We start from the raw sequence: 22,326 nt of genomic DNA on the forward strand, positions 1-22,326 counted from the left end.
CCCCTCCCCCAAATCTCTGCCTCCTGGAGCCCTTGATGTCCGGCTGCCTGATCTGGTTGTCTGTTTTGGAGAGCGTGCCTCAGTCCAAGGCTGCTGTCTGCCTGCAGGTCTCAGGACACGAGGCTGCAAACTGGCAGAAAGTGGACCTTCGTTCAGAATAGAGCGCCTTTCTACACGAAGCTGTTATTGTGTGCTGGTGACTCCTCACTCATGGTAGTTTGTGGGTCCTGTATACGACGTCATCCTCCTCCAGGGCATCTCCCGCTCTTTGCGACTATTATTGCGGTTTTTTCCCCCCAGCGGAAAGTCTACTATTACGTCGAAAACGCGCTACGAAGCCTGGTGTAGTTGCTCAATTCCGCTATACCACAGCGCCATCTAGTGCTTGTATGATGAAACAAAGGCAGAGACAGAAAAACCCCAGCACAAGCGTGCATAAAGGAGTGGTCCTAGTCCCGCAAAGAACCCGGGAGCAGAAGCCTCGGTAAGGGTGCGGGGTAGGGGTGCCTCGTGTAGAAGTGCCCGGAATCCCCCAAGGGTGAGCATTCTTATGGGGAGTTCCAGTTAGGTGCGGAACCTCCTTCCTCTTCCCCATCAGGCCTTCAAAGCCGAAGCGGTCCAATTCCGGGAATGATGCGGGGTTGTTAAGCCGAGCGCTCGAGAGAGCGTGGCTCAGAGAAGCCGCCTTTGTCCAGCAGAAAGTGATCGCCCTGTTAAAGCAGCCTTGCCCACCTCCTCCCGCCATACATCGGGAGGGCCCCAGCGTGGGCGAGGCCGGGGAACGGATGTTTCGCTCCGGTGTTTTCAGGCGGGCTTGTGGGATCTCTGGGGATCCTCTGAAGCTGGCCCGGCGGTTCCTCGGTGAAAGCATCACAGCCGGCCAAGAGGCCACGACTGCCGCCTTCCCCGCGATGCGGGGCCACGGGGGACGTGTTGTGGGACTTGCTCTCTGCTTACGCGGGGTGATGGCGGGACTCGTGGAGGGGCAGGAGTCGCTCAGCAAGGGAACGGGTGTGGAGAAGATTCCCCGGAGGAGGTAAAATGTCTGAAAGCCCCTGACTTGGTTGAGCGGTCTCCTGCTGTTTGGGAGATTCATGAATCAGTTAAATCCCAGACAATGTTCATATTTTTTTTCAGTCAACATAGGCACCATTTCCAAATACCGAAGGGAGCACGGGGTGAATTGCCGCTTCAGAACCAAAGGCTGGAAGCGCACGGCGTCTTGCAGGCCGGCTTTCCCGGGCCCTCTCGCAGTAGCTCACCAAGGCCCAAATCGGCTCCCGACGCGCGCCCTCAGCGCGCCTGCTCGGCCAGTTCGTCAGCAGGAGTTTCCAAAGCTGATGGATCCGCTGGCTGAGCGCACCGAAGCCCGGGGTGGCCCTTCGGCGGCCTCTTCGCCCCAGACGCTGCCCGAACCCACGCGCACGACCAGCGTCCGCCCCCGGCGCCGCGCTCCTCGGCCCTCCGCGTCTGTGCTGCGCGGGCCACGGCGGCACGCGAGCGCTCGGGGCCCGGCGGCCTCGGCTGCGCGCTCTGCCCGCCCCGCTGCGCGCGGGCGCCGCGCCGCGCCCCTCCGCGGACTGCCTCCCGCCGGGCCCGGCGAGCGGCGCTCGGGGGCAGGACGGGATGCGGGGATGGCGGGGCTCCCTGCGGAGCGCGAGGGGTCGCGTCTGGCGGGGCTCGGCTCGGCGAGTCAGTCGGACCCGCTCGCCCCTCGCGCGCTGAGCGGGGGGCGGGCCAGGACTCGGCTCCGATGCAGGCGGCGTGCCCCCCCCCCGCCTGCCCTGCCCTGCCCTCGCTGCCCCCCCGTCCCCTCTGTCTCGCTCCCCACCCCTCCCTTCCCGCTTCATCTCTTCGGGAAAGTGAGGAGAAAGTCCAAAGGAGAAAGAGTGAGAGAGGGCAGGCAGGCAGGCGAGGGAGAGCTTTCCGAAGAGAGAAGCCCCCCCCCCCACGCCCCGGGGCAGCCCGCGGTGGGGGCTCGGATTTGACTGGTGCTGCCTTTCTCGCTTTGCTCCTAAGGACCACCTTTGTTCAATTGCCCGGTTTCCTTTATAAACCTGTCTACTGGAAAGGCAGCGTCAACATATTATGGGCAACTGCGTGAAGTCTCCACTCAGAAACCTCTCGAAAAAGGTACGTTCCCCTCCTCGAGGACAACGTGCTTTGCGCTGTCTTGAGCCCAGCATCTCCTGGACAGGTCACGATGTCGGTGACAGGCAGGGCAGGCTGGCCGGGGGAAGGTGGAGATGTGTCTTCTAAACTCCCCAGGAACATCCTTCTGCGACGCAGCCACCGAAAGCAGTCACTTCTATGTGCATGTGTCTGTGTGCATGAAGGCATGGCTGCATCTATGTGCGATTGTGTATCAGTGTAGCTATGCACAGTCATGTGCACATGTTTGCAAAATGTGGGGCACAATCTACTGGGGAATTCTCTTGTGCAAGTTCCATTGAAATAATCAGGAGGAGCTTGCCCCTTGATGCAGCTGCCGTTCATTTCAATGAGGCTTGTGCAGGAGAACTTCCCAGTCAATCATGCCCCGTGTTGTTTGGTTATGAGTGTGTTCATGGCTCCTCCCCTAAATATACTAGTGCACACATTTTCTACAAAAGGACCAAATGAAGCATTTTCATATGGATGTAGGTGAACTCTGGGTTTTGTGCATGGATATGCATGTATGTGCAAGTGTTACAAAGATATAGGGAGAAAGCATCTGTTCCTATGCATCTACATGGTGGTAAACATAACTACATTAGAACATCTTCCCCAAGAAGTACACGCTTCTATGTGTGGTATGTTGGTCTTCTACAAATAGCATTAGCCAATTACCCTAGAAAGCCAAGTTGGTTGTGATCAGCTGGGCTTACTAAGGTAGTTGACCAGGGCTGTTTGTATCACAAGTGTGTCTTGTTGAGGGCTCTGAATCTGTTCTTGCTCTTTAAATACCACAAAGGATGATAAGAGCATTGGTGTGCCACCAAAAGCTGTGCTCTGGGATAGCTGAAGCTGCTAGCTTCCTCCTCCTTCCTGTATCCTCTGCTAGTCCCAGATTTTCTCTCAGGCACTCTTTCCATTTCTTCAGCTCTACTGTCCATGTAAACTTAGGTCACCCACATAGAATTCATGTGCCAAAATCTTCGTTTAATCTTGAAATATATTTCTATACTGAATGCTAAAAATAGGCTGGGTCTTGGGTAGTTTAGGGAGCACCAGTTTTCATGTATTCCTCTCCATCCCCATGACTGTTGTGGGGAGAGGCCTGACTCTCTGTCCCATCTTTTGTACAGGTGAGATCAGGCAAGGTACACAGCAGGACCTCTTCCAAGGTGGCCCCTGCCCTTTGGAACCCCCTGATGAGGAAGAGGCATAGGACATAAATATTTTTATTTCAGGGCCCAGTTGAAACTTTTTCATATAGCCCAATGCATTTTTGAATAAGTAATATTAACTGGGTGCCATTACATTGTGTGTTTATAACTGGGCTCATGGATTTAGTAGTGGATGCTTTAGTCTGTTGTGACTGAGGTTTTAACTAGACTTCAGCTGCATTACTGAAGTCTAGTTAAAGTCTGCATTATTTTAGTTGTTTTTCCATCCTTAAGGTATCGTCATTTGACTTAATTTTGTAAATCTCCTCAAGTATCTTTTGGCAGAGGATTCGAGAGATATGTTTTATAAATAAAAGCAGCAATACACAGAGTATCCACAAATCATTAACACCTTTTTTTTAACTTGGATGCTTTGGAAATACAGAAATATTAGAATATTTTTGGTTGAAATATTAGATTTTTCTCTCTGAGGTGTGCTTTGTATCTGGAGTCCAGCCTCTAAGGCAGGCACAAGCCTGCTCACAAACGTGCTCAAGTACAATCTTCATGATGTGGCATCCATGGTTGTGAGTTATCAGCAAGCTTCTGCTCACTGTGGGTTGATATACGGATGAATGGCAACTGGCGCAAGGGGTTATTGAACCACAAGTAAGAGGTTTGGAGAGAAATGCAATGAACGTTCCCTACATGCAGACAAACAGCTGTGCAGATGTGAAGTGCTGTGAGTTCGTGCAACTGTGCATATGGGCCATAGGGATGAATGTATGTTCACCTCCTTATGTGTGTGCGTATATGCACAGTAGTGTAGGCATGATTATTGACCAATACACACATCTCTTTGTGGTGGCCTTCCCTGGATGAGCATGAGTTTGCAGATGGGCACATGCCAGTCCTCACATGAGTCTGAGCCTCCCCGCATGTGTCTGCGTGGTCTGTGAAAGTGCACATTTCAGATCACCTGTGCAGCTGTTGTCTGTGTGTGTCAGCATTCGGCCAGAGGGCTGCTCTGTGCTTAAGTGCTCAGACTAGTTTGTTGACACAATCACAGCAGTGTGCGCATGCCTGCGTGAGTGTGATGCTGAGCTGGTAACGGGTGCCGATTCCCCACTGCTACCGACTTCAAGAAAGCAGTCTGGACAAAATGTGCCTGTGGGAAGAGTTGGTGAGCGGAAGTCTCTTGGGAACAATCTAGATTAGTAATAGAGCAGGAAGGAATTCTTCTTTGCTCCTCATCAAAGGGGGAGATGGTCATAGGTGAGGACAGAGAGCTCTGCATTGTGTCCTGTAGCACCTCCTCTGCTAACCTGGTGCCCTCCAGACAAGTTGGACTACAACTCCCACCATTCCCAGCCAGCATGGCTGTTTGGGAATGATTAGAGTTGCCCTCCAACACATTTGGGGGGTGCCAGGTGGGGGAAGGGTGCTGTATGGAGTCTGCACCAGAAGTTCACATTGCTCTGCCTTCTTGAGAGCCCAGAAGACCTGAAGCTGGCCTGTCTGCTGCTTTGGTGAGAAACAAGGCAGCCCCTTTGCCACTTCCCGGCAAGGGAAAATGAGAACGGACACTCACTGCGGGCGGGGGGGGGGATGTGTGGGAGGGACTTTTTGGACAACTCAAGGATATTGCTGGAAGGGAGAAAAGGGAGAGACCCACCCCTCTGCTGAAGGCCCATCCAGTTTGGAGATAATGTAACCAGGCCATTTCACTGAATTCCAGAGCTCTTGCTGGCCAGTCCAGAGCAGCCTGGAGGGAAAGAGAACAGCAGCTTGCGGGTTCAGCCAGAAGGGCTTGAGACCGGCCCATTGGCAATGGCTGGACCAGTGGCTTGCTGGCTTCCCTGGGCAAGTGAATTGTCAATGGGGCCAGGGGGGTGACAGCAACGTTGGACTCCAGTGTCATGAGGGTGACTTCACACATGACATTTTTAGGGGTATACCTCAGATGGTTTAAGTGTGCACCTGAAAGTGTTTGTGCGAATGTAACAAAAGCATGTCTCATCTAGGTACAACTGGTCAGGGAGCCAGGATTCGCTGTAGCATCCTGACAGGGGTCCATTCAGACACAAACCCAGCTTTGATTGTACGTTCTGGGTTGGTTCACACAACGAAACAGCCCATCGTGGGTTAATTTACCTGCGACAAGCTGTGGCATCTGCTGGGTGCCATTATGAATATGCAAGGGGTTTGGCGGTGGCTTGTCATGTCATCCACAAGTGGCTGGTGGGCTTATTTATTTATTTTCATTATATTTGAGGGTTAAAAACTCTTGCAAAACTCATGGTCTGTTTTAGGGTTAAGAGAGGGTTGTTTAACCCTTAAATAACCCTTAAATAACCAGCTGGGCTCGGACAACACGACGAGCCATGCCCGGTGCTCACGTTTCTATAATGGTGGCTGGCATGTTCTGCAGCCCCTTGCAGGTAAATTAACCCAAGAGGGGCTGCCATGTCGTGCCAGCCAGGTCAGTGTATGAAATGGCCCTTGTTTCCTGAACATGCCGCTGAGATACAAGCACGACCATTCTCGTCAGTCTCCACCTCCTACGGCCTCTCCGAGCCACATCAGTCCCTTCCCCACCATTTTAGAGAGGACGCTGTTTGCAAGTCAGCCTGGGAGCAGAAGGGTGAAAGGTGAGCACAACTGGCCCTGACCAGGGAGACCTCTGTGGACATCATGGAGGTCAGAATTGGGTCTTAGGGCTGCATCTAGTGAAGTGTGTTGAGTGAGGAAGGAAGCAAGTTGCGTTGGCTGTGATAAGTACAAAAGACAGTACTGAAAGTCAGGTTCCCAAGGGGGTGACAGTGGGTCCAAAATTCAGTCGATATTCAGGTGCACTGGTCAGCCAAAAGAAGCTCTGTGCAGCCTTGCCCAACCTGGCATCCTCCCAGATGGGTTGGACTACAACTCCCATCACCCCCAGCTAGCATGGCCAACGTAGCCCAATACATCTGGAGGGAGCCCAGTTGGCCAATGTGCTCTACTGGACCAGCGGAGGTATGTTCTACCTCCAGGGCCAGATTTCATTGCAGGCAGGCTGAGGAACAGGAGTCTGAAGCACAGCTTCCCACCCTACCACCAGAATCTAGGCTGAGGAGGAGCCCCCTCTGCCACCCCACATGATGGGGTCCCACTATTAAAAGCAACCTGGAAATCATTTTAGATGGACAGACATAGCTCATTCTGAGGAATCCAGGATCTAGAGGCACCTGACGCCAGGGTCTGCCCCTTCCCTTCTGTGGCCCAGGGCTTCTGCAGATCCCACAGGGGAGCCAGGAGGGAGGAGAGGGATCCTTCTGAGGGCCAGTTCAAGACGCTGGTGGTGGCACAAAGCAGCTACACCACACGGTCCAGGTCTCTCACAATGCAGCGTCCGTTGTTGGACAGGACGGCTGTGCTTGTTTTGCCTTGTTATGAAAGGCTGTGTGTGTGGCCAGAGGTGGCAGAGGGACACACACAAGCCACATGGCAATGGGGCTTTCCTCCAGTCCTCCTCCCCCATCTTCAAAACAGTGTTCTCCAGCCCAATGTGACACTCATCTGGGGTGGGGAGGACCTTTCCATCCGTGTGATGGACTTCGTAATGGCACTTGTGTTGTGAGCTGCGCTCTTTCCTTTCCGGCGTGTCTTTGTGGCTTACGGTGATTCTGTCCTCGATGCCATTCTTGCACCATCCTGCCAACAGCATCACACCAAAGCAGACTGGCCCAAGGCTGTGTTTTTTGAGTTTTTTAAATGCCAGCAACCATCAAGCTGGAGGTGTGTCTTGCAACAAACACACTCTGCCAATAAACACAGTCGGGCATGGAACTCTGCGAGCATTGGTGTCCCTGTCGAAAGGTGCCTGCAGCCTCTGCGGTGGTGCAGTTTGGGGAAGGAGATTGTCGGAAGCGGCCAGAGCAACTCGGAGGAAAGGAGCTCTCTGTCCCTTGTGAAAACAGTGATGGGATTGTTCGTGTTTACTACATAAAACCCAAAGGTTCCTTGAGCACTGCTGGCTTTTTATAGCTGCATGGGAATGTCAGGATGAAAATGTTTCCACCAGAGCCCATGCGATGCATTGCTATATAAGGCGAGCCACTGACTCCCTGGCGGAACCTGGAACTCCCACACTGGAGTCCCTTAAGCCGGGAGCTGTGTGTTACAAGCACAGCACCCCATATGAGGCCGAGCAGAGAAGGCTGGGGCAGCTGAGCAGGGTTGGGGGCTGGCGAGGGAGCAAAAGAGCCTGGTGCTCTGGGTGGCCAGATGACTTCAGGGCCATGGGGGGGTTGGCCAGCCATGGGCTCCAGACCTGGCTATACCACCTCGGGGTAACCACTGATTTGGTCGTTTTCAATGGGCTCCTGCTGGAGTTGCTAAAAAATATGCAAGGTAACGAAAGCCTGTCCTCTGAACACTAGGAACCACACAAAGGTGCAAACAGCAGCTTTGGACATTTTCACGGGCCCTGCCCTCCGGTTTTCTGCCTTTACAACACTAAGGGCAAGAAATCTGCTTGAAGAAGGCGATTCCCAGGATACTGGGTTCCACGTCCATTGCCAATGTTGTGCCTATGCAGTACTATGACAGCATCCGCTGCACACTGTAGGTGGGCAGCCCGGAGGCTTAATCGGATGGCTGAATGCACGGAGGAGGGGATGGCATCACGGTGGGAAGCCCTACCATAACCTCCCTCTGCATTCCCTGGCTCTTATGCACCAGGCCAATGTCCAGACACTTTCTGCAAACAGCCAGCCAGTGAAATGGAGTAAGGGAGCTCTGAGCATGCATAACCTCTTTTACTAGATGTTACCAGGGGGACGCAGGTTGAAGATGTCCCTTAGTAGCAACCACACGTCCCCTATAACTCTGAGTTTCAACCTAAGACCTCAGCAGAATTGCCTGCTTATCTTCGCGTTTATCATAGCCATAGGGTCTAGAACTTTGAGAGAGTTGCCTTTTTAAAAATGGCAATTGAAATTCTCAGGAAGCAGTGCCAGCACCTGGCATCCTTGGGCTCCACCAAGGTCCCACCACTGCTGATGCCTGCCCTGGCTCCCCCCTTTAAAAAATAAAATAATCTGGCCTGATGCTCCAAGACCCGCAAGGCAGCTGGCTCAGGATGCCATTTTAATTTCCCGTAATGCTTCAGAGCAAGACAGCATCAAGCCTATTGTGAGAACCTCAAAGGATGGCTAGACAGGCACCGCTTAGCGTGCAGTTGCCTCCCACCACGTAAGCCCACGAGTGCTGGCAATGTGGGGTGGGGAGGCATTCGAGGCCGCTTTGCCAGGCCTCCTCAAGCCTGGATCAGGCACCATCCGGAAGCACAATTCTGTGTCGTGTGGCCCTGTGTGCAGTGCGATCCCAGAAACAGAGGGCACCTTGTGCGGAGCAAGCGTATTACTACAGGAGGAAGTACTGTCGTTACTAACACGCAGCTACCTGTTGCAGCCATCTTGCCAGGTTGTGCGGACTGCCCAGCTCATGCTCAGCGGGAGCCCCGGGAGACATTTCTCTCATCAGCCTCCTCCTGAACGCACAAAGGGCTACACACCTGTGCCTCGCAGCCTAAGCACGAATGCCCATGTTGCTTGGGGGCTGGCAGCCGACAAGATGCCAGGCGCTCTTTCTTCCCTCCTGCCCTCGGCCTGCCACTGTGCAGTGCTGAGCAGGTGCCTGATGTCACTGCAACAGGGAGCTCCTCGGGTGCGTGGGGCTTTCATCACCTGTGGAAAGAGCTCTAGTTCTGGCTGCGCAGAGCTGGGGTGGGGGTTGTGTCAAAAGGCTGAAGGGACACAAGGCTTGTTGGGGGCGAAGACAGACATAACATATAAAGCACAACAGGAATTCACTGAATGCATCTTTACTGCCCTGCAAGCACAGGGAGGAAAGGATCTGCCACTTTCTAGCATGTCTGGAGGGGGGAGGCCGGAGCCGACTGTACTGAGCACCTACTGGCTAGTTCCTGGAGTATCACCAGTATATTTCCCCACAATCCCCAGTGCAGTTTTTCAATAGTTTTATCGTGTTCGTTGTGGGGTGGGTGGGCAGTGTTGGTGTAGGTAAAGGATGCATTTCTAAGTATACATGTGTGGCTATTTAAAATGTCATTTTAAAAAGTGAACAGCCTGCCTGAAAAGCACAAGGCAAGAGGTGCAACTGAGAGATGACCCAGAGTTACTACTTGGAAAACATCAGTGTGGAAGGCAAGTGGCTAAGCTGGGTAGGCAAAGGACCTGCTGCAATGGGTGGCGTGATGGTTACGCCTGTCTTCCCGTCGTAGCTTCTCCACTCATTGGCAGGATCGGAGCAGGTCTAGGAGGAATAGGAAGGTAACTTCCTCTGTTGTGTTGTTTACTTGCTGCCGATTTGGCTGAGAAGATCCACCATGAGGAGAAGACATGCTATAAGTCTGTCCAGATGAGTGAGGAGGGGCCGTCGGCCGGCGAGTACCAGGGTCCACTCATGGTGCTGGCCCAGAACTGCGCTGTGATGCACAACCTGCTGGGGCCGGCGTGCATCTTCCTGAGGAAGGGCTTCGCAGAAAACAGGCAGCCAGTACGTAAGTTGCACCCTGATGGGCGAGATGCTCAGCAAAGCCCAGAGGGTGTGGAGTCATGGGCCACATGGGTGAAAGCCAGATGCATGTCACTACCCGGGCCTCCAAGATCCCCCTGCCCAGGTCAGGGGCATCCTAGCCACCTGCCTAGGGACCCGACCCGACCCACCCCACCCCCCTGAAAATGCAAACGCACACCTTGCCGAGGAGGACACCCGGGGTTGGGGTTAGAAGCAGATTCCGAGCAAAGGCAGCCCTGACGGGAGGCCCAAAGGGCGGGGGGCCTCCACCAGGAGGATTCCAGGAGCCGATCCGCGTGGCCGGGTGGGAGGCCAGGCTGGCCCGTAGGGGAACACCCTTGGGAAGGAGCAAGCCCATGGCGGCGCAGGCGCCACCTGCTGGTGGACCGGGCCCCGGGGGGCCGTAACTCTCCCTTGCTAGCCTACAAAGGCAGCCAGACGCCGGTGCCCCCTTTGCCTCACAGCAGGGCCAGCGCGGCGGCCAGGATGCTGCTCCTGACCGCATCTCGGCTGCGGGGGCCCTTCGTGTCCGATTCCTGCTGGGTCGCGGGGGGGGGGGGGGCGCCACGGGCCCTCCCTACCTCGAGGCGCGGGAAGGCCTCGGGAGCCCTGCGGAGGGGCGCGCGAGCTGCCGCCCTCGGTCCTGCCGCTGCCGCCCGTCGCAGGCCGGCGTTCTCCCCGGCCAGGGCGGAGGCCTGCGCGGTTTGCGCTGCTCCCCCGGATCCGCCGCAATGCCGGCAGCGGGCTCGGGAGTCTCCGCTCGGGCCCAGCCCGCCTGCCCTGGATGCGGAGCGCGCTCCGGGCAGCCGCGGCGGCGGCCCGCGGGTCGCTCGTTCCACCCTGGGCAGAAGCGCCGGCGAAGGGCGGACGCGCTCGCGGCGGCCCTGCAGCTCCACGAAGCCGGGAGGCCGAGGGCCGCGCTGCGAGCGGGAGGGCGGCGGCCCGGCCCGGCCCGGCGGCGCGGCTCCGGACACGGCCGCGGCCCCTAAGCAGGAAGCAGCGCATTTCCGCCCGGGCGCGCCTCTCCCGCGGGCCGCAGCCTCGGGGTTTCCGCGGCGCTTTGCTCCCCCCTTTCCCGCGCCCCGAGACCGCCGCGGCCTCCGCTGCCCGGCGCGGCTTTCCTCGGAAGGCGCCGGCCTCGGTAATGAGCGGGGTTCTTTCCTTACAGGACAGAGAGCTGCGTCCTGAAGAGATGGAAGGTAAGGCGCTGTCCTGCTCCGTGCCCTTCGGGTGGCTTTAAAGGGGGGTTAGATAAAGGCATGGAGGAGGAAGCTGTCGCCGGCTGTGACCCGCCCCGGCCAAGGGGAGCCTTCGTGCTCGGGGCTGATGCCGCGGGCGTCAGCTGCTGGGAACCCTGTCGTCCGCACGGCCTGCTTGTGGGCGGCTGCCGTGAGGCATCCCGATAGCCGTGCGGGGAAGAGGAGGCTGGGCTAGCCGGGCCCTGGCCCAGCAGCCAGGTGCTTCTCGTGTTCTGAACTGCCGTCCTGGAATGGCACCACCTGCTGCTACCTTTATTTATTTAGGGCACAGTCCTATGCATGTTTAGACAGAAAAAAGGCCTATAATTCCCATTATTCCCCAGTCAGCATGGCTGGCTGAGGAATGCTGGCAATTGTAGGCCTTTATTCTGCCTAAACATGCATAGGATTGCACCCTTATTTTGTTTAGTTAAAGCAGGAGTGCAAAGAAGTATGGCCCGCAGACTGCAGACGGGGCCCCAGACTCCCAGAAGAAAACCAAGAAAAAAAGAGGAAAAACGCTCTAGGAATTGTCTTTATTTATTCGTTACATTTCTATACCACCTAATAGCCAAAGCTCTCTGGGTGGTTCACAAAAATTAGGGTGGTTCTGCCATTGTAGACTCATTCCTAGATCACCCCCAGGGCATCCATTGCTTGAAGGCACTTGCCTGCTTCATAGGAGGCTCCAGGAATGGGGCTTCTGTGGCAAGAACCACTGAGCCTGTTCCTAAGCATTTTTTCCTTCTTTTGTCCAGTGGGTTTTTTCTTCTTTCTGAAATGTTCCAGGTCACAGAGCATAGTGTGTCAGGATCCTTCCACAAGAGGGTGGATTACAGGAGGGGGAAGGGCCAGGAGCCAGGATTCCTGGGAGCTTGGAGGACAGAGGAGGGGCATTGGTGTTAGTGGATCAAAGCCAGCGCCAAGCCTCTGCAGCGCTCTTCAGCAGGAGCTGGATTGGTACTTGTGTGTCTGAGTTGTATGTTGCGGCCCCCACCACCCCAGTGCGGCTCTCAGCGCTGAAAAGGTCGTGCGCCCCTGATTTAAAGCATTTTGATCCTGCTCCCAAAGATAAAATAAAGGTTCCCAAGAGACTTACATGCAATAAATAAAAACAAAATAGTCCCTGCTCTCAGGCTTACACCCCAAATCAGGCTGCCCCTGCCCCTTCCTGCTGCAGCCCTCACTACCTCCCACAATCAGTTGGAGGGGAAATTAAAAACCATCTGTAGTGGCTTCAGAGTGCCCAAAGGGTCACAATTGGCCTGCAAACAAGCTAATTTTGACTCTTTGGAGGCTCCCTAGCCACTATGGACCATTTTTCATTTTTAAAAAAATTCCCGGCACTTGCAGGGTGTGTGGTCCATTGAGGGGATCTGGGAGGCAAAAATAGCCCCTGGGCCTCCCAAAGTTGCCCACCCGTGATCTAAAGAGACACAACACAGAAGGAGAAGGGAAGAGGGGGAAAGCACATGGTCTTTCCGCAGGGCTGCTGACGTGGCTCTGCTTCGCACCTCAACGCCCAGTGCTGCAGCCCGCTGGAATGGCCGCTGGTGGTGTCAGGGGAGGGAGGCGGCCTGGCACCTTCCCCTTGGGACCATCCTGCACCTTGCAGCACACCTGTGCTTGCGACAGCGGGGAGATGCGGCCCATCCTGGCTCTCCCGTTACTGCTACTGAAGCGTCATACTTGTTTTGTCTAATGACGTGCTATGCTCCTTGAAGTGCCCGTTTGAGAGCGCCTGTGTTTTGATTTAAACATACACCTAAAAAGGCACGTGCTAATAGCGTGTGCTTGGAAATGCATGGAGCCTGGTTGTCGTGAAGGGCAGAAGAATTTCTGGGGAGGCGGAAGGCGGAAGTCCGTCCTGATGATGACTCCTGATGGGAGTCAGGCAAAGGAGATGGGGGAAGGTCCTGGAAAGAGAAGGGAAGGGGCGGGCGCCCCTTCTTGCATGCCCCCAGAAATGTGCTTCACAGACCTGCAGTTGCCACAGACCTCTCCCACATGCCTTCCCTGTCTCCCTGCCAGCAACAGGGAGGTCAAGATGGGGCCACTTGGGTCCTGGGGTTGGCGTAGGGGGCTCCCCCATGGTGTGATCTCTGGTGCCAACCTCCCATCTCCAACCCAGTGCCCTCCAGATGTATTGGAGGGCAACTCTCATTGTCCCCAGTGGCCGTGCTGGCTGGGAATGATGGGAGTTGCAGTCCAACCCATCTGGAGGACACCAGGTTGGGGACAGCTGCCATGCAGCTTAGTCTCTGCCACAGGAGGAGCTGGAGAGTGTGACGTAGGCAGGAGCAGGGCCAGCTGGAGACAGTTTGGTGCCTGCAACATGAAATCTGCCGGGCATGTTCCTCCTGCTCATAAATGTGAGGCGCGATCCACGGGGAAGGCGCTCAGTTTTGCAAGCCTCGCTGAAATGAACAGGAGCTGTGCAAGAGCCATGCCATCCATTTTGATGTGGCTTGTGCAGGATAACCCCCCAGTGGATTGAACCCCATAAGCTGGGCACCTGTTTCCTACTATGGCATGCAGACACGGCCGGATTTTGGGAGACCCTTGGGCACTTTGGCCAAGGAGCACCCCAGCTATCTAAGGGTGTGTGGAAGTGGGGGCCAAGTCAGTGAGTGCCCAAAAAGAGTGGGGTTGGCGAACAGAGGAACTGCCCCAGAGCCCTTTGAACCATACCAGAGGACGACTGGAGCTCTCTTTGTAGGTCCAGGCGATGGAGATGGTGTTTGCGGCCTCTGGCTGGGCCGGACCCATGGCCAAGAGAGAGCCAAGACAGCAGCACAGATGCCCTGTTGGTGGGCCCTTTGGGGGCATCTGGGCTGTGGCAACTGCCCAGTCATGCCAACCTCTGGCACATGCCCCAAATCCACGATCGGAAGCAGCTGTAGGAGTAGAGTTGGCTCTGCCTAGGAGATGTTGGACACTGCTGGGCAGCTCCATTGTTTAGCAGGAAACAGGTAGCCACAAGGCCTGTGTGGTTGTGGTGCCTCCCCAGTCTTGGGCCTTCCCAACAGGAATTCCCAACGGAAATTGGGAATTCCCCCCCCTTCCAGTGGGGCCGCCCTAGCTTGTGCCCTGAGCTGCTGCACTGCCCCAGCTCCCAAGACATCCCCTCCCTGGATCTGCAGGCATTGCCTGGGCCCTGGCTGTCCTTTCAGTATCAGACATCCAGCACAGGCCTCTGGTGCTACAACCCCTCCGCCATCCAGAGTATGCCGAATGGGCTGTGGCAGGGGTAGGCCATGTGTTGCTCATGGGCACTATTGTGCCCCTGGACACTTTTCTTGGCATCTGCCAAGGTACCTGGCCCTCCGACTCGAAAAGAAAAAAGCAACGCATTTTCTTACGGGCAAAGAGTTCACTGGGGAAGCGGGATCATTCCTGGCGATGCTGCCAGGGGCGAGTGTGGCTCGGCTCCTCCGCTGACAGCCCTGTCCTTGGGCTGGATTTGCCCCCGCAGAACTGCAAGAAGCCTTCAAGGAGTTCGACAAGGACCGAGATGGCTACATCAACTGCCGGGACCTGGGCAACTGCATGCGCACCATGGGCTACATGCCGACCGAAATGGAGCTGATTGAGCTGTCCCAGCAAATCAACATGAACCGTGAGTGCCGGATGCCTGCAGTGGGCCATGCCCTGCACGCGCTCCACCCCCACCCATGCCTTGCCACTCAGTCTCTGGCCAAACCTCGTCCTGCTCTCCCTTTCGCCTGCGTTTTTGCACAAGCGCAGTTCCCCCAGCCAGTTTTACAACAGGCGTTCGCTCCCAGCATCCCCCAGCCAGCCTGCAGTCCAACACCTCTGGAGGGTGCCAGGTTGGGAAAGGCTGCACTAAAGCATGTCCTGCTGCTGCACGCATGACCTGCATGACAGAATGTGCAGCCGCTGCACTGACCGGCAGCCAGGCCACCCCACGTAATGCCATTCTTCACCTCACGGATGCAGCAATGTCTACAGCAATCCCCTCTTTTCTGCTGGAGCTGCAGGAGGGGCAAGGGCAGCCCTGCACCGCCACCAGCCGTCTCCCTTCTTCCCCATCTGAGTACGGCTGCATTCGGGTTGCTTTGACCCTCGACTCTCTGGGTCAGCGAGTTGGTTGCCAGTTGGAAGGGGACGGCCTGTTTGTCTTGCTCTGGGCCCTGTGGGGATGGCTGGAGTGCCTCAGGTTAAGAGAGATGCCCCACGCTGGGATAAGCAAATGCCTGGGAGCCTGGAGGTTCCTTCCACACCAAAGACAGCGGGAGAAGCCTTCCATTCAAAAAGGCCAGTTGTGCAGAATGAATAGATGGCAGGAGAAATGCATTTGCAACTCGCTTTCTGATTTGATGCTTCCCCATCAGCTGCCTCCTGCTGTCCTCAGACCCCCTCTTCCTTCTCCAGCAGGGGCGGGGAACCTCAGGCCCACATGCCAAATCTGGCCAGCTGGGGTTGCCCAGGTGACCACACCCCTTTTCCACATCAGCAGGTGGTTTCTGCTTTCCTCCCCTGACCAATGATTGTTCAGTGGCTTCCCAGCTTTTTGCAGCTTTTCCCCCATTCTAAAAGATAGAAACGCCTCTCCTAAGCCTTCGTCTCTGGCAGCCAGAGCTTTAAGCTTCAATAGGCTGGTATTTTGCCTCCACTCCTTTTGCCTTTGGCCCTTCTCCTTTTGCTTTTGGTCCCACCCACTACTGGAATTCAGTCCCCAAGAGCTTCTCCACAATTGAATTTGGCAGCCCTGTTCCATTTTCTGACGGCCCTGCTCTATGTTTTTTGTTCAGCCCTGCCTAGCCAGGAAACAGGAACCATGCCAGGTGATTTAAATGAGCTGTATCACACATGACAGATGCCAATCAATGAGTGCTCTTTCTTCCTAGGAAGGTTGCAGTTAGTTCTGGAGATGAATGGGTGAAGTATGGGCTGTTACCTCTCTTCTTTACAACTATTCGTCAAGCATTACACTTGCATTTACGGGAAGGTTCCCAGTCCCTGTTTCCATTGGCATAAATGAATGATATAGAACCATAGCTGGCTGGCTGGAGAGAAATACTTTCCAACCTTTGTGAAGATCCGCCTGCTGATTCTGATGTGCACCACAGCCATAAATCTAGCTGAGGTAGGAACATTTTGAATCCTGGGAAAGCACCAAATCTTGAACCCTATTACTTTTGCTCCAAATCTCCATTGAGCCCTGAAGGTGCAGCAGACTTTATATAGACAACCAAATTGGTGTGTTGACAATGTAGCTGCATGAATACATGCAGAGTCCAAAACAGAGAGAAAAAATAGGGTTCAACAGCTATTTAAAGGCTGAGAAGATGAACTGCGATAAGAATAACAGTCCTTTACGAGTTAGATGTCTATGACCCGTGAAGATTAGTTTCGTTTATCGTTGTCAATAACTATTTTGCCAACTTGTGGCCCTCCAGATGTTTTGGCCTACAACTCCCATCAGCTGTAACCAGCAAAGCCAATGGTTAGGGATGATGCAACTTGTAGGTCAAAACATTTCCCCCCCCCTTTTTTTTGTACATGCGAAGTTGCAAAACAGCTGGGGCGGGAAGGCGGTGCCAATAGGCAGAATGGCAAATTCATGTTGAGCTGCAACCCCCTCCAGACTCTGTTTGGCACATGCCAAACACGCAGCCCTCGCTGCCTTCTCAGCAACTTGCGCTCCATCCAGGGCATCCAGATGAAGTGACCAGAGGTGGCAGGGGAGTATGAACCAAAACCATAATGCTCTGCAGGTGTAAAGGCTTCAAATGCAGATGTGGTCATCACGATCTCTGATGCACATTTTCTCCTCTCTGCGTCCCTAGAGGGTGGCCATGTAGATTTTGATGACTTTGTGGAGCTGATGGGACCAAAGCTTTTGGCAGAGACAGCAGACATGATTGGGGTCAAGGAGCTGCGAGATGCCTTCAGGGAGGTGAGAACCAGACTGCATGGTCTCCTTTGGTGTGTTAATTTGTCAGAAGGTTGATCAGCATTCCCATCCTGGTGCCCTCCAGATATGATGGATGACAACTCCCACCAACCCCCAGCCAGCATGAACGTTGGAATGCTGGGGGTTGGGGAGGACTGAGTTAGACAAACTAATGGAGGTCTCTCAGCAGCTATTAAGGCATGACAACCTGGATGCTTGGTCTGATCCAGCAGGGCTGCTCTTGCACTCCTAACCCCAGGGCTTCACAACTTGCAGATCATGATGCAATCCTATGCATGTTCAGACAGAAAAAAGTCCTACAAACCCCAGCATTCCCCAGCCAGCATGGCTGGCTGGGAAATGCTGAGAGTTGTAGGACTGTTTTCTGTCTAAACATGCATAGGATTGCACCCTTAATGTTTCTGCATTGTAAGCCACTTTAAATTGACTTTGCCCAAAGGCAGAATACAATTAAATAAAGGTGTGGCGAAATAGTCTGATTTTAAGTGGGCAGGAGTAGACTGGAATCTTGCCCCAGTACATCATGATGGGCTGGAGAGGTGCAGCTTTGAGGACCACAGGCACCTGGGAAGTCAAGCCAGGCCCCTTCCAGCAGTCTGTGGTTCATCTGATTGTGCCTGTTGCTTCCTTGTAGTTTGACACCAATGGTGATGGAGAAATCAGCACCAATGAGCTACGAGAAGCCATGAAGAAGCTACTCGGGCAGCAAGTGGGGCACCGAGACATTGAGGATATAATACGGGATGTTGACCTGAACGGAGATGGGCGAGTGGATTTTGAAGGTGAGAGAAAATGGGGGTCAGGTCTCAGCAGGCTTTTGCATGGCAGGGCAAGTGCCAGCCGAGTCCTTTGTGTGCCACTTGTTGTCCCCGTCAGGATGGGAAGAGGTGCATGGAGGAACTCCCAGCCTGGGGGCAGGGCCCGGGAGTGGGGCAGGTCCCACGGAGGTTCCTTGGTGGGCTGGAGGTTCCCCATCCTTGCCTTGTGCTGATACAACAACAATGGCTCTTTTTGGGCAGAGAAAGCCCAGCTACAGTTATCCACGCTCTGGTAACCTCTCGTTTGGATTACTGCAATGTGTTATGTGTGGGGCTGCCTTGAAAAAGGTCTGGAAACCTCAGCCAGTCCAAAATAGGGTAGTGAGATTGTTAACGGGGACTGGTTGATATGATCATATTAAAACAGTGCTTTGTGATCTGCACTGGCTGCCAGTCCATTTCTGTGCCCAGTTCAAAGGGGAAAGATCACCTTTTAAAGCCACAAAAGGCTTGAGGCTAGGCTACCTGAAGGGTTGTCTCCTCCCATATATACTGCCCAGGCTCTAAGATCATCCTCAGAGGCCCTCTCCAGTTGCCCCTGCCAAATCAGATGAGGTGTGTGGTTACTAAGGAGAGGGACTTCTCAGCGATGGCACCCCAGTTGTGGAATGCCCTCCCCAGAGAGGCAGTGCAGCCCCCCCGCCCTGTAATGTTGCCTACCCTGGAGCTTGAGGGACATGGGCTTGACTGAATAGAGGGCAGCTTCCCATGTTCTCATTCTCCCCCCACTCCCACAGAGTTTGTCCGGATGATGTCCCGCTGAAGATGGTTCTTGGGCTGAAAACAAATCAGCACCTGCATGCAGAAGGGGGCCTGAGCGGAGCGTCAGCCCCGATGTTCCTATGCAAAGGTCGCCGCGCTGGCTGCGCTCGAGACGGTGCGAGATATAGACCTGCCTCTCTGATCCACGTGGCCCTGATGCTCCTTCGCCCTTCCACACTGTGAAAGACTCACAATCTCTTGCAACTGGAAACACTCCTGGGAGAAGCTAACAGCCGGAAAGCTGCGCGCTGGGACCAGCCACGGTGTGCTTGCGCTAGAAGCCGCCGCCGCCTCCCCCTCCTCCCCCTCCCCCTCCCCACGTTTACTCTTCCAGCAAGCACTGCAAGTAAAGAGAAGGAGGGGCTCTCTTGAACTGGTGGCTTACAGTAAAGCCATTTGGGAGGGTGCCTGCCATGGACTCCACTCTGCGCCCATTTTCCTTGTGAACTGACTCTGCTGCCTCCTTCTGTGTCCTTCTGTATAGAGTTATTTATGCTCCCTCTGATACGTTCTTATGTCTCCCTCTGGTTATGTTAATGAGAGCAAATATACATTTGCAAAGAAAAGCAGGTAACTCACAGCAACTGGACTTTGTGAGTGGCTGGCATGCAGGTGGACTAAACAGGCTGCAAACGTCTGGAGAGCTTCAGATGCAATGACAGCAGCGGCATCACGCAAGGCCACACAGTGGGAGGATGAGGGGTAGCGTAGATCTGTGGCCTTCAACCTGTCCAGACCTGAGATGAGCCTCTAATTCCATCCTGCAACATGGGACCCACTTTCACACACACACACCCAGCCACCCCTCACAAGCCCCATTCGCACAGGCACGCAGACACCCCAAACGTATGACACACAAATCAGTGTTCCGGAGCACGTGGACAGCACCCCACAGCTACAGGAGGCTCCCCTCTTCACAGACCCACCCTCCATGTGTGGAGGGTGACCAGAGTGGTGATGGAGGGGGGCACCAAGGAGGGGTGCATAACCTGTTGGCCCCAAGGGCCACGTGAGACACCTGGGCGTTGTGGGCCATACACGCACATCGCGGCAGTCTAGATCACACTGTCCTTGCTGCCGGCGATCTGAGTCAGGACTGCTCGGGGAGGGGGCGGACAGAAGGCTAGCCCTGAGTGGGGGGTGGGGAGGAGTTGAGGCCGGGGGGGAGGGCATGTGCACCCTGGTATGTATGAAAAGTGAACTCATTTTCCAAGTTATGTAGCAAAAATGGCACCACCCATGCCCAAGAGGGAGGCATCAGCAGGCTTGGGAGAGAGCCCCAAGGTTTCAGAAAAAAATATTTCGGAAAATAAACCGGGGGGGGCGGGGCAAGAACGACTGTTAGGCCATACAGACCACTCCAATTTATTGCCTCCTCCACACCTGGTGGCATCCTGCAGGTAGGTTTAAGGCAGACTCCGCTGTAGAAAGTTCAATACAGAAACTTGTGAGTGGTGAAAACACCCAGGGCAGTTCTGCCTGGGCACAGTTTCCCTGGGATGAGAGGAGCCTTGGGGAGTCTTGGTAAGATTTGCCTTATTTATGAATATACGATCCTAGCATCAGTGGAGGCAAAGAGCAAGTGCTGCTGCAAGGCAGCAGATCCCCTATTCCAGGGGTTGAGCAGGCTTCAGGCTTGCGGGATCATCTTTGTTTTTTACTAGAACCCCGAGATCCACCAACTGGAGTCTGGTGCAAAAGACATGCTGAGCCCGGGACTGTTTTGGGTGCCAAAGCTGAACAGAACTCACAGCCCTTCCACGCAAACTCCGCTCTGGGTTACCCCAGGCTTTCGTCAGCATCATTTAGGGGGGTTGGGGAAGAGACATTTTGCTGCTGCTGCTTTCAAACAACTGGCGATCGGGAATCCTTGCTGATCTACTGCTAATCACCCAGAGATCTACCAGTAGATCCAGATTTACCTCCCCCCACCTGCTCTATCCTATATGAAGGTCCCAGCGAGCAGCCTCCTGCACCACCTCCCTGCCATACTCACCCCCCACCTCAGCCAGGTGCCTTCAGCCCATGCCTCTCCATCTCTTCCAACCTGCAGACTGCTGTTTCTGCACATACACAAGCTGTGGCATATGGGTACGCTAGCCTTCCGCTCTTGGGCCAGGCCCAACTATAGGGCTGCAACCCGACCTAAGGTAAGTCTCAGCACAAACACTACCACCACACAAATGCATGTTTTAAAGAAGTAATAGTAGTGGGTCCCCAAATGCATATTAGGGCTACAGGTGGGTCCTGGACCTGAAAATCCTGAAGACTACTGCCCTAGGGGGAAAGATAGCAGGCCCCTTTCTACCTGCAGCACGGATCGTGGCGCACTGCGGCTGCATCAGACTTTGTCCAAACCGTTCTTGCCATTCCAAGAGCCGTGCCAGCTGATCCATCCCTGCCCCGCTGGACTCCCTGCTGCATACCTCCCCCGCCCCCCCATCATCACTTGGCGAGCTCCACTTTGATTGCTGTAGCTCACGGACGGCCTTGGTGCCAGTAGCCACTTCGTCGACCTTCTTCCCATTGCTGGTAGACGACCTTGCCGGGGAAAATGCCTTTCCTTGACCTTGGAGCGCAGGTGCCCTCCAGGCTTTGTCATGCCTGAACAGCAGAGGGCCTTGCATGAGTGACAAGGTGGCTCTAGGAAGGGATGGAACCAGGGCTGCATTCACGGGGGTTTCTTGTAGGCCTGTCCACACCTAAACGCTGAGGGGGTGAACCAGGATTGCGCCTGCTGTCTCGCGCCCCTGACCTTGCAGACTGGGACCCACCTGCGTACAGATGTCAGGTGCAGGGCATGGTCCTGCTGCCCCCTCAGCTAAAGTGAGTTGAAGGTATGAATGGGGCTTGGCTATTCAGATGTATGTGTGGATGACTGGTTCACACACTACTTCCTACAGGAGGTGACCGGATCGTGCAGTGAAAAATGGTAAGGTTAACATACATAAAAACACTGAAACTTTAAAAAAGCCCATCCAGGCTGCCTGCCTGCCTGTCTCCATCTCCACATCTGGAAGGTGCCAAGCCGGGGGAAGGCCGCTGTATGCAGGATCCACTTCTTGGGTCACTTCAGCGTAGACTAAACCATCAGTTAACTGGAATATACTTGATGCAGATTCATGCATAATTAATGCATTTATCTATGCTGAAGTGACTGAACATATGGCAGCAGGGATATGGTTCATTGACCTGAAATTAACAAAAACCTTTTTAGTTGTTTTTAATGGCATCATAAACTTCTTACTGCATGATCTGGCCTTTTAATTGTCTTTGATATTTGAATTGATTTTCAAAATAATTATTAAGTGTGGCTTTCTCTTTGGCCAGGCCCTTGTCAGGCCCACCACATAAAAAGAGTTATTAGGCTTCCCAAGATGTTAAATGGCTTCAACGTAGCGGCCACGGCCACATTTTGCGGCACTTTATTTATTTCATTTCATTTCTATACCACCCAATAGCTGAAGCTCTCCGGGCATTGAGCTCCGCATCTTAATTTTGTGTTACGTGAGGAGGTCTGCCCTTCTGTCTTGTCTTTAAACCTGCTGCCAATCTGCTTCCACTGAGCAACACTGTTTTAGTATCTCTTGTTGGCCTGATGGCTGAGACCAAGCCATAAACCTTATTTGTAGGGGAGGGGAGAAGATATTATCAATTCACTTTTTCCACACCATTCA

General features: G+C 54.3%; 1 protein-coding gene across 2 annotated transcripts; it reads left to right on the forward strand.

Annotated features, from left to right (window-relative positions):
- The first annotated feature begins 380 nt into the window (after window positions 1–380).
- Window positions 381–19,285, forward strand: CABP1 (calcium binding protein 1). Of its 2 annotated transcripts, XM_084819763.1 has the most exons (9): window positions 407–484; window positions 2,020–2,133; window positions 9,432–9,517; window positions 9,693–9,869; window positions 11,059–11,089; window positions 14,604–14,747; window positions 16,942–17,051; window positions 17,704–17,851; window positions 18,625–19,285. In XM_084819763.1, the coding sequence occupies exons 4-9, from the start codon at window positions 9,732–9,734 to the stop codon at window positions 18,648–18,650; spliced, it is 597 nt and encodes a 198-aa protein (XP_084675889.1). In that variant the 5' UTR covers window positions 407–484; window positions 2,020–2,133; window positions 9,432–9,517; window positions 9,693–9,731; the 3' UTR covers window positions 18,651–19,285. The 2 variants fall into 2 exon arrangements, with proteins under 2 accessions (XP_084675888.1, XP_084675889.1); XM_084819762.1 differs by lacking the exon at window positions 9,432–9,517 and having other exon boundaries at window positions 381–484.
- The last annotated feature ends 3,041 nt before the right edge of the window (window positions 19,286–22,326 follow it).

The sequence above is a fragment of the Heloderma suspectum genome, chromosome 13 (genome assembly GCF_057233095.1).
Source record: "Heloderma suspectum isolate Gila_16-S chromosome 13, 16-S_ref, whole genome shotgun sequence".
NCBI lineage: Eukaryota > Metazoa > Chordata > Lepidosauria > Squamata > Helodermatidae > Heloderma > Heloderma suspectum.

Excerpts from the sequence above, each read along its gene's own strand:
- CABP1 (XM_084819762.1), top strand. The coding sequence starts at position 2,089 with ATGGGCAACTGCGTGAAGTCTCCACTCAGAAACCTCTCGAAAAAG. Across the intron at positions 11,090-14,603 it reads GCGTCCTGAAGAGATGGAAG|AACTGCAAGAAGCCTTCAAG; the intron begins GTAAGGCGCTGT and ends TTGCCCCCGCAG. Across the intron at positions 17,852-18,624 it reads TGGGCGAGTGGATTTTGAAG|AGTTTGTCCGGATGATGTCC; the intron begins GTGAGAGAAAAT and ends CCACTCCCACAG.